Source organism: Procambarus clarkii, chromosome 74 (assembly GCF_040958095.1).
Source record: "Procambarus clarkii isolate CNS0578487 chromosome 74, FALCON_Pclarkii_2.0, whole genome shotgun sequence".
In the NCBI taxonomy this organism is placed as follows: domain Eukaryota; kingdom Metazoa; phylum Arthropoda; class Malacostraca; order Decapoda; family Cambaridae; genus Procambarus; species Procambarus clarkii.
Genome location: NC_091223.1, coordinates 8,478,691 through 8,494,510, shown reverse-complemented (window position 1 = coordinate 8,494,510; position 15,820 = coordinate 8,478,691). Strand labels below are relative to the sequence as shown.

General features: G+C 43.7%; 1 protein-coding gene across 1 annotated transcript in view; it reads right to left on the bottom strand.

Moving 5' to 3' along the window:
• The window catches only part of LOC123767432 (peroxidasin homolog), an 820,244-nt gene that overhangs the window by 314,774 nt on the left and 489,650 nt on the right, over positions 1-15,820 (bottom strand). The window contains exon 3 of the mRNA XM_069313105.1: positions 2,986-3,063. Coding sequence (XP_069169206.1) covers positions 2,986-3,063 — 78 coding nt within the window. The remainder of the gene's footprint in view (positions 1-2,985; positions 3,064-15,820) is intronic.

Sequence of the window (15,820 nt, the reverse complement as noted above, 5' to 3'; positions counted from 1 at the left end):
CGGTGCGATACCAATACTTTTCTCTTTACTACGTAAAGCTAAGTGAAAATAGCGCTTTATTAACTTTATTTCAGTATGTAACATTGGGAACATAATTCTTTGATAGAATAAAATAAATATATATTAATATTGGAGATAATCGATTGAAGTGCCGTTGAGTTATCTTCAAGGATATCAGATACCGCTTGGGCACCTTCCCTGCTGTGCCTTATCTCCAGTGTAACATGGTTGTCCAAGGGATAATCGCACTTAGCGGCAGAGCTCCGTTAGGTGTGATTTTTCCTTCACACAACACTTTAGCATTGTGCTATAAATCATGATAACAATACACTACGCCCAAGTGCTGCGTAATTGTGTCATGATAACACTATACCATTGGGCAGTGTTATGTATCGTGAAAACACAACACTACACCTTAGTTCAGTGTGCCTTTATATCTGAACTAAAAACTCTTACTAATACCCTTCGTCCTCTTGATAGAAAGCTCGCCTTTCAACAAAACAAAAAAACACTCTTGGTAGTAATCTGTTTCACACTGCTCCTCTTGATACTAATGGTGTTGGTGTCTGCTCTATTTCCTGTTCATCGTGCCCTCTCCAGTACTTTGGGAAAACTGGTTGTAACTAAATGATGGACTTGACGAACACAATAGAAGTGTTAAGTCTGCAGACACAAACAATGCTTTCTTCTGTATGTTAGGGGACTCTAATCTTCCTATTGACTGGTCTTCCTCTAAAGTAAACTTTCCTGCCTCTACTCTACACAGACGCCGTCTAGTGGAATCGGCTCTGATACACTTCTTGCCCAACATGAAACTTAGTAATGGCTATTGCTCTTGACTCTTCCCTTTCACAGTACATACTCAAATGCTCTAAACTTTCTAACAACCGTGCCTACCTATTCTTTTAGCTCTTTCTTTTTCTTTCTCCTCTTTTTCTTTCGTTCTCATTCTTACTCCTATTATTACATCTATCCCTTCTCAATCTTTCACCTTGCTCTTACCTTCCTCTATCATTTCCTCCTCCTCACCTCTCTCTTGCCTTACTTATGCCTCTACCTTCCTCGTCTCTTCACAGTCCAGTTGATAATGATCCACGACCGACCTAAACGTCGTCGTCCCTTCATCTTCTAGTGTGTGGTCTGGTCAACACCACACTACACCCTAGTGTAGTGTTATGTGTCATGATAACACCACACTACACCCTAGTGTAGTGTTATGTGTCATGATAACACCACACTACACCCTAGTGTAGTGTTATGTGTCATGATAACACCACACTACACCCTAGTGTAATGTTATGTGTCATGATAACACCACACTACACCCTAGTGTAATGTTATGTGTCATGATAACACCACACTACACCCTAGTGTAATGTTATGTGTCATGATAACACCACACTACACCCTAGTGTAGTGTTATGTGTCATGATAACACCACACTACACCCTAGTGTAATGTTATGTGTCATGATAACACCACACTACACCCTAGTGTAGTGTTATGTGTCATGATAACACCACACTACACCCTAGTGTAGTGTTATGTGTCATGATAACACCACACTACACCCTAGTGTAGTGTTATGTGTCATGATAACACCACACTACACCCTACTGTAGTGTTATGTGTCATGATAACACCACACTACACCCTAGTGTAGTGTTGTGTGTCATGATTACACCACACTACACCCTAGTGTAATGTTATGTGTCATGATAACACCACACTACACCATAGTGTAGTGTTATGTGTCATGATAACACCACACTACACCCTAGTGTAATGTTATGTGTCATGATAACACCACACTACACCCTAGTGTAATGTTATGTGTCATGATAACACCACACTACACCCTAGTGTAGTGTTATGTGTCATGATAACACCACACTACACCCTAGTGTAGTGTTATGTGTTATGATAACACCACACTACACATTAGTCTAGTGTTATGTGTTATGATAACACCACACTACACCCTAGTGTAGTGTTATGTGTCATGATAACACCACACTACACCCTAGTCTAGTGTTATGTGTTAAGATAACACCACACTACACCCTAGTCTAGTGTTATGTGTTATGATAACACCACACTACACATTAGTCTAGTGTTATGTGTTATGATAACACCACACTACACCCTAGTGTAGTGTTATGTGTCATGATAACACCACACTACACCCTAGTCTAGTGTTATGTGTTAAGATAACACCACACTACACATTAGTCTAGTGTTATGTGTCATGATAACACCACACTACACCCTAGTGTAGTGTTATGTGTCATGATAACACCACACTACACATTAGTGAAGTGTTATGTGTCATGATAACACCACACTACACCCTAGTGTAGTGTTATGTGTTATGATAACACCACACTTCACATTAGTGTAGTGTTATGTGGCATGATAACACTACACTACGCCCTAGTGCAGTGTAATGTGTCATGATAACACACAATACTACACACTACACATTCTGGACATCATCACTGGCTCATCATAGAGCCAGTGCCATCATAGGCCAGGTCAAATAGAGTTCTTAGTGATCTATGGCTTGCGCGTTTATATATATATATATATATATATATATATATATATATATATATATATATATATATATATTTATATATATATATATATATATATATATATATATATATATATATATATAATATATATATATATATATATATCACCCATTCATTGGTTTACATTTGTTTTTATATATCTGTCTCTCTGTCACAAACATATATATTGACAAACATAAAATATCTAGAAAGTTTTGATACAGACTCGTAGGGAGTTAGACACAATAAGCTATCAAAATGACACTACGGACACTCATATCACTTCAATATATGTAGTTCCATAGCATTTATAAGGAACAAACTGAGACACACGAGTCGACACACTCAAGAGGCTGTAAGATAGAGGATCAAACACACCATCGTAAGACTCAACGCATGCAGGACTCACCTGGAACCTCTCGTCGGCCGAGTAGGTGACGAGGCCCACAGTCAGGATGTGGAGGTCACGTCCCCTCATCCACGTCACCTGAAAGAGAGGGAGAGAGGATCTGGTGAACAGGAAGTGAAGCCATGCTGTGAGAAGAACTGAGGAGGAGATAGGAATACATGGTATATGTATAGAAGATTGAGTTGGGAAATGAATTGATGAGGGGTCCCATAAGCTTCAGTCGTGCCATTATGACGCAGAATCGTCTTCTATATCATCCCTCAACCCCCAACCCCACCTTTCTAACTCTCGCTTACCTCACTCCTCCCTTTTTGCACACTGCACCTACCCGTCTCTCACACGCCTCGGCCCCCCCCCTAACACACCTCCCTACACCCACTACACTGAACACAGTGACTCCCAGACGTGTAGTGCTCTTCTTAACACCTCTCACATGAGTGCTTCACACTGTGGCAGGTGTTATCATGCGTGTTGTTATTATGATCAAGATATGGTCTTCTGGACACCCAATGATGCCGACTCAGAATGATGCTCTGTGTACTCAGCTAGATGTTCTCAGCTGAATGTACTCACCGGCATGTACTCACCTGCATGTATTCACCCGGATGTACTCACCTAGATGTACTCACCTAGAGGTACTCACCTAGATGTACTCACCTAGAGGTATTCACCTAGATGTACTCTTAGCATCGAGTTAGGCTTCTTGCCACGCCTCCCCAACGTGCTTGAATTTAATGCAATGACTCAATTCTCACGCTTTTATCGTATTTACGTTTACGATTTACAATGCAATTAACTTCGACGACTTCTCGGTCTCACCTGTACCACTTATTGGTAACTCTAATACTGAAAATTTATTTCTTACGTCTCTATGTCTCATTGGTGATTAGTTTCCTTCTGTGATCCTCTCGATCTGCTGCTCCTAGCTCTAATTAATGGCCTTTGTCTATTTAGTAAATTTTTCTAAAATTCTTGTATGTAGTTTTTATGTAATCAGGTTGTGGTTGTTGTTATAACTATCTCTCCTTTCTACTTGTATATTAAGGTCCAGTTCTCTCAGTCTTTCCTCATAGCTCAATCCCTTCAGCTAAGGAACGAGTCTCGTTGCAAATCTTTGGACTTTTTCTAGTTTTCCTTGCCCTGTTTCAGGTGCAGGTTCCATGTTGATGATGCATGTCCAAGGATGGATCTCTCCTTTGATATGTATAAGGTTCAGAATGCCCATTTGTCCATTTTTTTAAGGATACATGGATGTTGGCCAGTATCCAATACGCAGCTGCTGTTATTCTCCTAATGAGGGCTTCTGGCATCAGATTTCGCGATATGATTACTCCCAAGTCCTTTTTCTTTCCTGATTGAAAAATCTGCTTTCACTTCATCCTTTACTGCTGCATTGGTCTTCGCATTTCCAACTCTAATCCTGATAACTTTGCATTTGGCTGAGCTAAATTCTAAGAGCCATATTTCACACCACTTCCGGAGCAATGTATCACAATATATATCTGTCCTGTTTTTTCTTGTTTGTTTTGCATCATCTTCAAACATTGACATGAAGAGCCAATTTTCTCTGTCAGGTAACTGACATAGAAACAGGATGAGCCCTAAAACCGAGCCTTGTGGTAGTCCACTCGCAAACTCTCTCCACTCTGATGTCTGCTCTCACTCTAACTCTTTGCTGCCTTCCTGAGAGATATTCTCTGACCCACGTTAGAACTTTTCTCGATTATCCAGCCCGCCTTCTCTAGTTTGAGTGAGAGTCTCTTGTGCAGGACAATATTGAGTACTCTCTGAAAATCGAGGAATATGCAGTCTGTCAATTCTTCTCTCTCATGTTGAGTTATCTTGAACTTTAGCAAGTTTGTCAAGCAGGTTTTACATTGCTGTTGTTTTGATCTGTTCTGAATATCCTACTAGCTGGTTTTAGATCAGTCTATCTGACAAAATGTTTATTTGTGATGTGTGTCTATGTATGTATTAACACGTTGTACTGAACGGGGTGAGAATAGCTTGAGCTACCTCATCCCTTTGTGTGTATTTTACCTCAATAAACTTATTTCAATTTCAATTTCAATTTCAATCTGACAAAACTGTTGACAAAATCTGTTTTGTCACACTTCTCTGTGATAATGGAGCCAGGTGCTGAGGCCAAGTGGCTCAACACCTGGCCAAGTTGAGCCAGGTATTGAGGCCAAGTTGAGCCAGGTGTTGAGGCCAAGTTGAGCCAGGTGTTGAGGCCACGCCTGACCTGTCTAGGAGACCAGTAAGATCCCGGTCAGTGGCGCTATGATCCCCAGTTATCCGTCACTGCTTTGGGTAAAATAAGATTAATTTTGACGGAAGCATTAACCTGAAGTGGTGGTGGTGGGGTGGGGTGGGGGTGGGCGAACATCTCTGTTGCAAAGAGAGGGAAGCTGGAGTACAATTTACACTACGTCAGCCAAATTGGCTAATTAAACATCACGAAGTCACTAGAAGTACCATAATGTACCGTTGTGCACGTCTCGTTAACTGCTATAATACATGCATGTGGAGCGAGACAATTTTCTCTTATCGTAGGACTTCACTGATTTACACGATGCGATAAGAACCAGGCGAGGTGCAAACTACCTCTTAGCTCCTAATGGTGCCACCTGTACCATCGCACAGGTGGCGCCACTACATATGGCTGGATAGCGGTACCATCCAGTACAGCCTGGATGGTACAGCCTTTCAGATGGTACAGATGGATGGATGTGCTCTGCTTCGGCCTTGCCTGATCCAACTGGCTATTCACTCCAGCCGCTGTAACGTTAAAACAGTCTCCGTGGTGTAGTGGTAAGACACTCGCCTGGCGTTCCGCGAGCGCTATGTCATGGGTTCGTATCCTGGCCGGGGAGGATTTACTGGGCGCAATTCCTTAACTGAAGCCTCTGTTTAACGCAACAGTAAAATGTGTACTTGGATGAAAAAACGATTCTTCGCGGCGGGGATCGTATTCCAGGGACCTGCCCGAAACGCTACGCGTACTAGTGGCTGTACAAGAATGTAACAACTCTTGTATATATCTCAAAAAAAAAAAAAAAAAAAAAAAAAACTGAAGAATACTTCCAGCCTCTCGCTTATTTTAGTTGCCGCCCACGTCCTCTTAGACCAAGTGCCCCTGTGAGTCACTGTGTAGATCACTTTGATTTGTTAGTTCAAGTTCAAAATTAAGTTTCTGTTCGAGTGTGCTAACTGATTTTGTGCGAGCAGAACTTCGAGCTTTCTCCAACAGCACGAGCTGTTGGGAAAACAGCTCGTGCCCCTGGTACAGTCACCTGGTGCAGTCCCCTGGTGCAGTCACCTGGTACAGTAACCTGGTACAGCCACCTAGTACAGTCACCTGGTACAGTCACCTAGTAGAGTAACCTGGTACAGTAACCTGGTACAGAAACCTGGTACAGTCAACTAGTACAGTAACCTGGTACAGTAACCTGGTACAGTCACCTAGTACAGTAACCAGGTGCAGTCCCCTGGTGCAGTCACCTGGTACAGAAACCTGGTACAGTCACCTAGTACAGTCACCTGGTACAGTCACCTAGTAGAGTAACCTGGTACAGTAACCTGGTACAGAAACCTGGTACAGTCAACTAGTACAGTAACCTGGTACAGTAACCTGGTACAGTCACCTAGTATAGTAACCAGGTACAGTAACATGGTACAGTAGCATGGTACAGTAACCTGGTACAGTTGCCTGATACAGTAACCTGGTACAGTAACCTGGTACAGTCACCTAGTACAGTAACCAGGTACAGTCACCTGGTACAGTAACCTGGTACAGTAACCTGGTACAGTCACCTGGTGCAGTAACCTAGTACAGTAACCTGGAACAGTCACCTGTTACAGTCACCTGGTACAGTAACCTGGTACAGTAACCTGGTACAGTCACCTAGTACAACAACCAAGTACAGTCACCTGGTACAGTAACCTGGTACAGTCACCTGGTACAGTCACCTGGTCATGGTACAGTAACCTGGTGCAGTCACCTGGTACAGTCACCTGGTACAGTCACCTGGTACAGTCACCTAGTACAGTAACCTGGTAAAGTAACCTGGTACAGTCACCTAGTACAGTAACCAAGGTACAGTAACCTGGTACAGTAACCTGGTACAGTAACCTGGTACAGTCACCGAGTACAGTAACCCGGTACAGTAACCTGGTACAGTAACCTGGTACAGTAACCTGGTACAGTAACCTAGTACAGTCCCCTGGTACAGTCACCTAGTACAGTAACCTGGTACAGTAACCTGGTATAGTAACCTGGTACAGTAACCTGGTACTGTCACCTAGTACAGTAACCTGGTACAGTAACTTGGTACAGTCACCTAGTACAATAACCAGGTACAGTCACCTGGTACAGTAACCTGGTACAGTAACCTGGTACAGTCACCTAGTACAACAACCAAGTACACTCACCTGGTTCAGTAACCTGGTACAGTAACCTGGTACAGTCACCTGGTATAGTAACCTGGTACATTAACCTGGTACAGTCACCTAGTACAGTAACCAGGTACAGTCACCTGGTACAGTAACCTGGAACAGTCACCTGTTACAGTCACCTGGTTATGGTACAGTAGCCTGGTACAGTTACCTGGTCATGGTACAGTAACCTGGTACAGTTACCTAGTACAGTAACCTGGTACAGTAACCTGGTACAGTCACTTGGTACAGTAACCTGGTACAGGCTCCAGGTACAGTCACCTGGTACAGTAACCTGGTACTGTCTCCTAGTACAGTCACCTGGTACAGTAACCTGGTACAGTAACCTAGTACAGGCACCTGGTACAGTCACCTAGTACAGTAACCTGGTACAGTAACCTGGTACTGTCACCTAGTACAGTAACCTGGTACAGTAACCTGGTATTGTCACCTAGTACAGTCACCTGGTACAGTAACCTGGTACAGTAACCTGGTACAGTAACCTAGTACAGGCACCTGGTACAGTAACCTGTGTTACGGTGCCCTCTCCTATTTCTTTCGTTTGCCGGCGTAAAGAGTCATATTAGCTCTCCCTACTGATTCTCTGAGGTTTAGGGAGTCCATTGATATATGTGGCGACCAGACCGGCTGCCAGTTAAGGGAGAACGTTACATTATAAGTTGTAAATAAGGAGAAATTGGCGCCCTGATATAAAATGAAACAGTGTCCCCCTACTGCAGATATGACCTTTTGGATGGGACACTAGCCGATCGCGGATTGGCCGACTTAGGTCGCGGGCGACCAATCAGGGCCCGCCATGACGTCACCGAGTGCCCCGGGCGGCGCCAACGTCAGAGTTGACCCGACCTTGGAAGCAACAAGACGCGCCTCGGTCTGCTCTCAAGGATTAGAGGCTCTACAAGCCTTATTCAGTGGATTAAACTAGCCATCGCAGCCCACCATAAGTTATTGGAGACCCTGCGCTTCTGGGAAGCAAAAAGGAACCAAGTTTATTGAGCGAAAGAGGGCCAAACTTGGAAAATATTCGGCGACGACGCTAGGCGGTGACGCTGGACGTTGAGGATCTGGAGAGGTGTGGCGGGCAAGCCTAGCTGTGACCGGGTCACATCCACTGAGGGTTTTGGAAGGACCACACCGTGCCTAGGACAAGGAGCAACGCCTTGTGGAAGGGGCGAGTGTGGGAAAATAGTGATTAGCTCAGCGCCTATCGATGAACCAGGATTGGGGTAGCTGAATCTCAGGGATTGGAACGGCGACGACGCGAAAGCTCCACGACACCTGAGGACCTTTGAAACGTTCCTGGATCGTCGAGGATTGACTCAGGAAGCGTGGGAACCTCACACCATCGAGGGACAGGCGTCGTGAGCCAGGAATGTAAGGTAGATCATTTTCCCTCCTATTACCCCTTGTGTGAGTAGGCTAGATAGGCCACAATAGTTACTTATGTATGTGGCAGCAGGACTTTAATACTTTAGTAGTATACTAGGCTGCAAGGCAGCTTGTGTCCAGGACTGTCAGAGGGGACAGTGTGTATGGATGGCAGGACAGTGAAGAAGAGGCGCCGACGTGGTGAAGAGGCCCTCCTGTGAGAGAGTGTGGGACTCCTGTCTTTCTGCCCAGTTGAAGGAGTGTTGGAGGTCGTGGAAGAAGAGGCTGATGATCTCCAGACTTATTATCCTTATTTCCATATTCATGTATTACTTGTGATTGTATGTGTGATCATGTAACTTGCATCAGTAAATTCACACATTTTATCATTGTGTTTAAGTGTGCCTCCATTTATAACATTTCTCTATGAGCATACACGAAGGTTATCATAGTACCACCTAGGGAACACAACGTTCTCTATAGAAGTTCTTATTGCCTGGAGAGTGGTAAACACAGCACAGACTTACATAAAAGTGTACCCTTAGCCATCCGATCAGTATCAGTGCCTGAATGGTGGCAACTATTAACGTAGTGGCTATAGAGAGGCAAAGCCACACAGACCTCCCTGGGCCAGCAGTCTAGTAGCAGATCTATGGGAGTAGCAATCTTCTGGCTACAAACAATATATAATACACCCACTGAACTGCATTGCTGGGGTGCAGATATAATAACCCAGCTGGCGACCTTGTTAAGAAGAAGATAGAGAAGACAGGCGGGAAAGGAGTTCCTGCAACCTTTTTGTCTGGCAGGCAAGATTCAGGGAGGTTATTGTTATAAGGACAGCCTGAGTCTTCCTTCACTCCTCCACGGGTCTAGGCCGGAACTGTTGACAACAGTTTCCCCGTGTTTGACTGAAGGGCTTCCAAGGTGAATCAGTGGCACCCCCCCCCCCCTCTTTTGTGGTGGAGGCAAAGACCTGCGGAGGTGGGCATTGTTGGTCCTCTCTTGTGTGACCAAGGAGACTCCGGTGAATCCAGGGAGTCGGAGGGGCTGAGTATTTGGGCCTTTTGAGCCCCTAGCAGCTAAGTGTTTTAGCAGAACCCAGGAACACCTCCACGTGACACCTGGTACAGTAACCTGGTACAGTAACCAGGTACAGTCACCTAGTACAGTAACCAGGTACAGTCACCTAGTACAGTAACCAGGTACAGTCACCTGGTACAGTAACCTGATACAGTCACCTGGTACAGTCACCTAGTACAATAACCAGGTACAATCACCTGGTACAGTAACCTGGTACAGTCACCATGTATAGTAACGTGGTAAAGTAACCTGGTACAGTCACCTAGTACAGTAACCAGGTACAGTCACCTGGTTATGGTACAGTAACCTGGTACAGTCACCTGGTCATGGTACAGTAACCTGGTGCAGTCACCTGGTACAATCACCTGGTACAGTCACCTGGTCATGGTACAGTCACCTGGTGCAGTCACCCGGTGCAGTCACCTGGTACAGTCACCTGGTACAGTCACCCGGTGCAGTCACCTGGTACAGTCACCTGGTACAGTCACCTGGTACATTAACCTGGTTATGGTACAGTCGACTGGTACAGTAACCTTGTTATGGTACAGTCACCTGGTACAGTAACCAGGTTATGGTACAGTCACCTGGTACAGCAACCTGGTTATGGTACAGTCACCTGGTTATGGTACAGTCACCTGGTTATAGTACAGTCACCTGGTACAATAACTTGGTTATGGTACAGTCACCTAGTACAATAACTTGGTTATGGTACAGTCACCTAGTACAATAACTTGGTTATGGTACAGTCACCTGGTACAGTAACCTGGTTATGGTACAGTCACCTGGTACAGTAACCATGTTATGATACAGTCACCTGGTACAGTCACCAGGTGAGAGTCTGGAGGGATGTGAACCACGACCCTTGTGAGCAAGTGGCAGGACAACTTCCCCGACACTTGCCCCCGGGGGGGGGGGAGGGGGATGGGGGAGGGTTGGGGCGCTTCTAATCTCGTTACATCACAGTCCTGCTGCTGTCACATTTTAGATTTATATGTTACACATGTGTCTTGTCCTTGTGTGTGAAGTGTACTCACCTAGTTGTGCTTGCGGGGTTTGAGCTTCGGCTCTCTGGTCCCGCCTCTAAACCGTCAATCAACTGGTGTACAGGTTCCTGTCCCTACTTGGCTCTATCATATCTACACTTAAAACCAAATATGGAGTCTGCCTCCACCACATCACTTCCCAATGCATTCCATTTATTAACTATGACACTAACAAAAATAATTATAATTTCTTCATGGCTCATTTGGGCACTGTATTTCCACCTGTGTCCCCTAGTGCGTGTCCCCATTGTCTGCCTTTATCTACCCTATCAATTCGTCTGAGACTCTTTTATGTGGTAATCATGTCCCCTCTAACTCTTCTCTTAGTGACGTGAGATTTAATTCTCGTAGTCTCTCCTCGTGGCTCATACCCGTCAGTTCGGGTACTAGTCTGGTGGCAAACCTTTGAACCTTTTCTAGTTTAGTCTATGCTTTACTAGATATGGGCTCCATGCTGGAGCTGCATACTCCAGGATTGGTCTGACATATGTTGTATACAAAGTTCTGAAAGATTCCTTTTTCAAGTTTCTAAGGGCCGTTCTTATGTTAGCCAACCTGGCATATGCCGCTGATGTTATCCTCTTGATATGGGCTTCTGGGGACAGGTTTGGCGTGATATCAACCACCAGGTCTTTCTCTCTCTCTCTCTCTTTCCTACTCCTGAAGTATTACATCTCCCAAATGATACCTTGTATCTGTTCTCCTGCTCTCTACACCTATCTTCATTACATTACATTTGCTTGGGTTAAACTCTAATAACCATTTGTTCAACCATTCCTGCAGCTTGTCCAGGCCTTCTTGAAGCCTCAAGCTGTCCTCCTTTGTCTTAGCCCTTCTCATAATTTGGCGTCGTCAGCAAACAGGAGAGGTCAGAGTACAGAGCCTTGTGGGATTCCACTGGTGACTTCATACATTGGACTTGTGATCCTGTGGTCCCGGGGTCGATCCCGGGCGCCGGCGAGAAACAATGGACAGAGTTTCTTACACCCCATGCCCCTGTAATCTAGCAGTAAAATAGGTACCTGGGTGTTAGTCAGCTGTCACGGGCTGCTTCCTGGGGGGTGGAGGCCTGGTCGAGGACCGGGCCGCGGGGACACTAAAAAGCCCCGAAATCGTCTCAAGATAACCTCACGATATGCCAATCTGAAGTATCTCCCCTCACTGTAACTCTCTGCTTCCTATTGCTTAGGTACTCCCATATCCACTGGAGCGCCCTACCAGTTACTCCTGCCTGTTTCTCCAGCTTATGCATCAGTCTCTTGTGGGTTACTGTGTCAAAGGCTTTCCGACAGTCCAAAAAAATGCGTGTGTGTGTGTGCATGTTGTTATGACTCCATGTAGCCTGGTGGAACGAGTTTACATAATGAGTCATTCTACTTTCCAGACCTCAGCTTAAGAGGTCAGAGGAAGAAATATATATATAATAAACGTTAGTGTGTGAGTGAGAATGTGTTTGTGTGTGCGTGTGTGTGTGTGTGCGTGTGTGTGTGTGTGTTTATATAAAAATGACCAAAAAGGATTTGATGAATGACTCTAGAATGGTTCAATTCTATACATGTTAAGTTCTCTTTCATTTGGGAGAGAGATGATAATTTTTCTTGAAATTTAATTTTACAGTTTTAATCAGCCTAACATTTGTCAGTAAAGGACATGTTTCGCTAAAATGCACCGAAGTATTCTCAGAGGCGGGATGTATAGTAGACATGAATTGGACAACACAGCAAAATATACGCTGTACAAGGGTGATGCGAATGAGATACTTGTACGGTTGAGGAGTCCTGGCAATCTTGCCCTGCAATCTCATTGATCTAGAACATGAAGTATGGAGTACCTGGTAGTTCTGTCTTGGTCGTGGAGATGGTAGGAAGTAGTTTCATGTAAGTCGGTTGCTGATAACTTGATACGAGCATTTCATGTGAAGTACTTTGAGTATGTTTAACCTACTGTCGTTGTATCTATCAAATTATTCAGGGGTATTAGTCAGAATATCTCATGTGATAATCTCGTTATGAGTTGAAATGATGTGATCTTAAATCAACTCCTTTAAGCACAAGGCTCGGTCCGATAGGAGTAACTTTGGAAGAAAGACTGAGGAAAAAAAAGAAACAGAGACAAGACAAGGGAATGTAAGATTCTAAGTAACTAGGTAAATAGTAGTAAGCAAATATTCACTGCAAATATGTATGGAACAATAGAGGGGGGGGGGGGGGAAGAAAATACTCTGTGAGCTTCTTTTTTCTTAATAAATAAAATAACTTTAGATTTACAATAAAAAATTATTCAAAGCACCTACTCAACTAGTGTCACTACCAACAAAATTCTGAGGAATTGACAGGGTAGATAAAGATAAACTGTTTAACACGGGAGGTACGCGAACAAGAGGACACAGGTGGAAACTGAGTACCCAAATGAGCGTTACACAGGAACGTTAGAAAGAACATTTTCAGTGTCAGAGTAGTTAAAAGATGGAATGCATTAGGCAGTGATGTGGTGGAGGCTGACTCTATACGCAGTTTAAAAATGTAGATATGATAGAGCCCAGTAGGCTCAGGAACCTGTACACCAGTTGATTGACAGTTGAGAGGCGAGACCAAAGAGCCAGAGCTCAAATCCGCAAGCACAATTAGGTGAGTTCAGGGAGCCCTTCAGTTAAATATGAATTACAATTCACAACTAAAACACACAAGAATGCATTCAATGGCAGCCTATAACAAGTACAGTATGCACATTCATCAATAAAAAAAACAAAGGGGCAAACACTGCCTAACATAATAAAAAAATCAATACTGAATTCCACTCCATCAGTCTTAATACACGTCTATGTTACGTGCACGCTCATACACAAACTGTGATGAAATGTATATATATATATATGTATTAATACACTGTTTCAGAAGTAAGCGCCCCAAACGCCTCGGTTAGGGTCAGTACCATCGTGCACACATATGGTACTGTTACTAACCACGACAATTGAACCCAACCATTCAGTGATAAAAAAGGAAGTGAACGAGGTAGAAAATACATTACTGAAACACTACAATCATCACACATACCTGTCTTGTATTACACGCTGTAATTGTAACAATAAACCTAAAAGTACAATCAGTGAAAAAGGAAGCTCACTGCACACCACTGGCCCACACCACACGATCCAAGGCGCTCTCCGACGACTTAGTTATGATAGAGAATAGCAAAATTCCGAAGAAATTTAACTTAAGAAACTAACGAAGAAATTTAACGAAGAAACTATGAAACCGAAGGGTTCTAGATTTGATCTCAGTAACGATTACTATCAAACACGTAAACCTAACCCACACACACACACACACACACACACACACACACACACACACACACTACAGAAGAGTAAGGGGAGACATGATAACTACCTACAAAATTCTCAGGGGAATTTATAGGGTAAACAAAGAATTCTTCAGCACAGGTGGAACACGAACAAAGGGATACAGTTTGAAACTTAGTACTCAAATGAGCGACAGAGACGTTAGAAAAAAATTTTTTTAGTGTCAGAGTAGTTAATAAATGGAATGCATTAGGTGGTGATGTGGTGTAGGCTGACTGCATACACAGTTTCAAATATAAGTATGATAGAGCCCAGTAGGCTCAGGAATCTGTACATCAGTTGATTGACGGTTGAGAGGCGGGACCAAAGAGACAGAGCTCAACCCCCGCAAACACAACTAGGAGAGTACACACACACACACACACACACACACACACACACACACACACACAGGTATCACAAGGAACAACTCCACATTAGTACACAAACATCAAACTCATCAGCAAACAATTTATATTTAAAGCAATACGTAATAACCCTCCCCCCACCTCTTCCCCCACAACAAAGACTGTCCTACCCTCCTCATCCGATACCCACATACTCGGGTATGTGGGTATAGGTTGAGGAACCAGTACCATAGTTTGATGAAGTTTCCCCAATAGAAATAGTTGGAAGCACCGGCTCAGCACAGTGGGAACTGCACGCCACAACCACCACAGGGTGTAACAAAGTCTCCCCTCTGGAACTGAGAGGGCAGACGAAGGAAAGGCAATAATTACCACATAGAAAATGATCACGAATAATACCTGTATAAACGTTAACAGTGTATTTTTGACTGTTAGACCATGTACAAGAGACTTGAGAATGGTCCAGGACGGACCGAAACGTCGTCGTCCCTTCAATTTCTAGTGTGTGGTCTGGTCAACATGTATAAGAGACAACCCGTCCTCAGGGCAGGCTTGTCCAAATTACAGTCTTCAATGAAGACGTCTTTATCAATATAAACGTACTGAGTATTTAATTTTGTCGTATATCAAGTGTCATTATATAAAAGAATATTGTGTATACTTAGACCGATGTTAAGTTAAGTTAGGTGCTTAGGTTCTGGGAATTATTTGTATATTTTTTTTTTGCAGGGATATTCCTGGGCGGGCCCTAAGCCTCTGACTGGCTCACTAACTGTTACTTGTTTCTGTTTTACTTGAGCGGAGTATGAATATTTATGACTCGTATGGTCGCGTCAGTAAGATTTTGTCCCATGTATTTAACAACTTATTCTGCTCTGTTGAATCTAAGTTGAAATCGTATTAGGCTTTTAACTGTGCACTGTGTTAGATAATGTTCCAGCGGTTTGTCAGGCATTTCTCCACATACTGACATTTCCTCTCATTTTCTGGAACCTGTAAGCCTATTTCCCATGCACATGGGTATCCAAGACTGATGCGATGTAAGTGTACTTCTGTTGTTCTATATTTGGATAGTACGTGGGGTGAGTTATAGATGTGCAAATCGAAGGACGAAGTTTTGTGAAGCACTTTTCCGAGACAAATTCGAACGTCATCAGTTGTAAGTTCAACCCGTC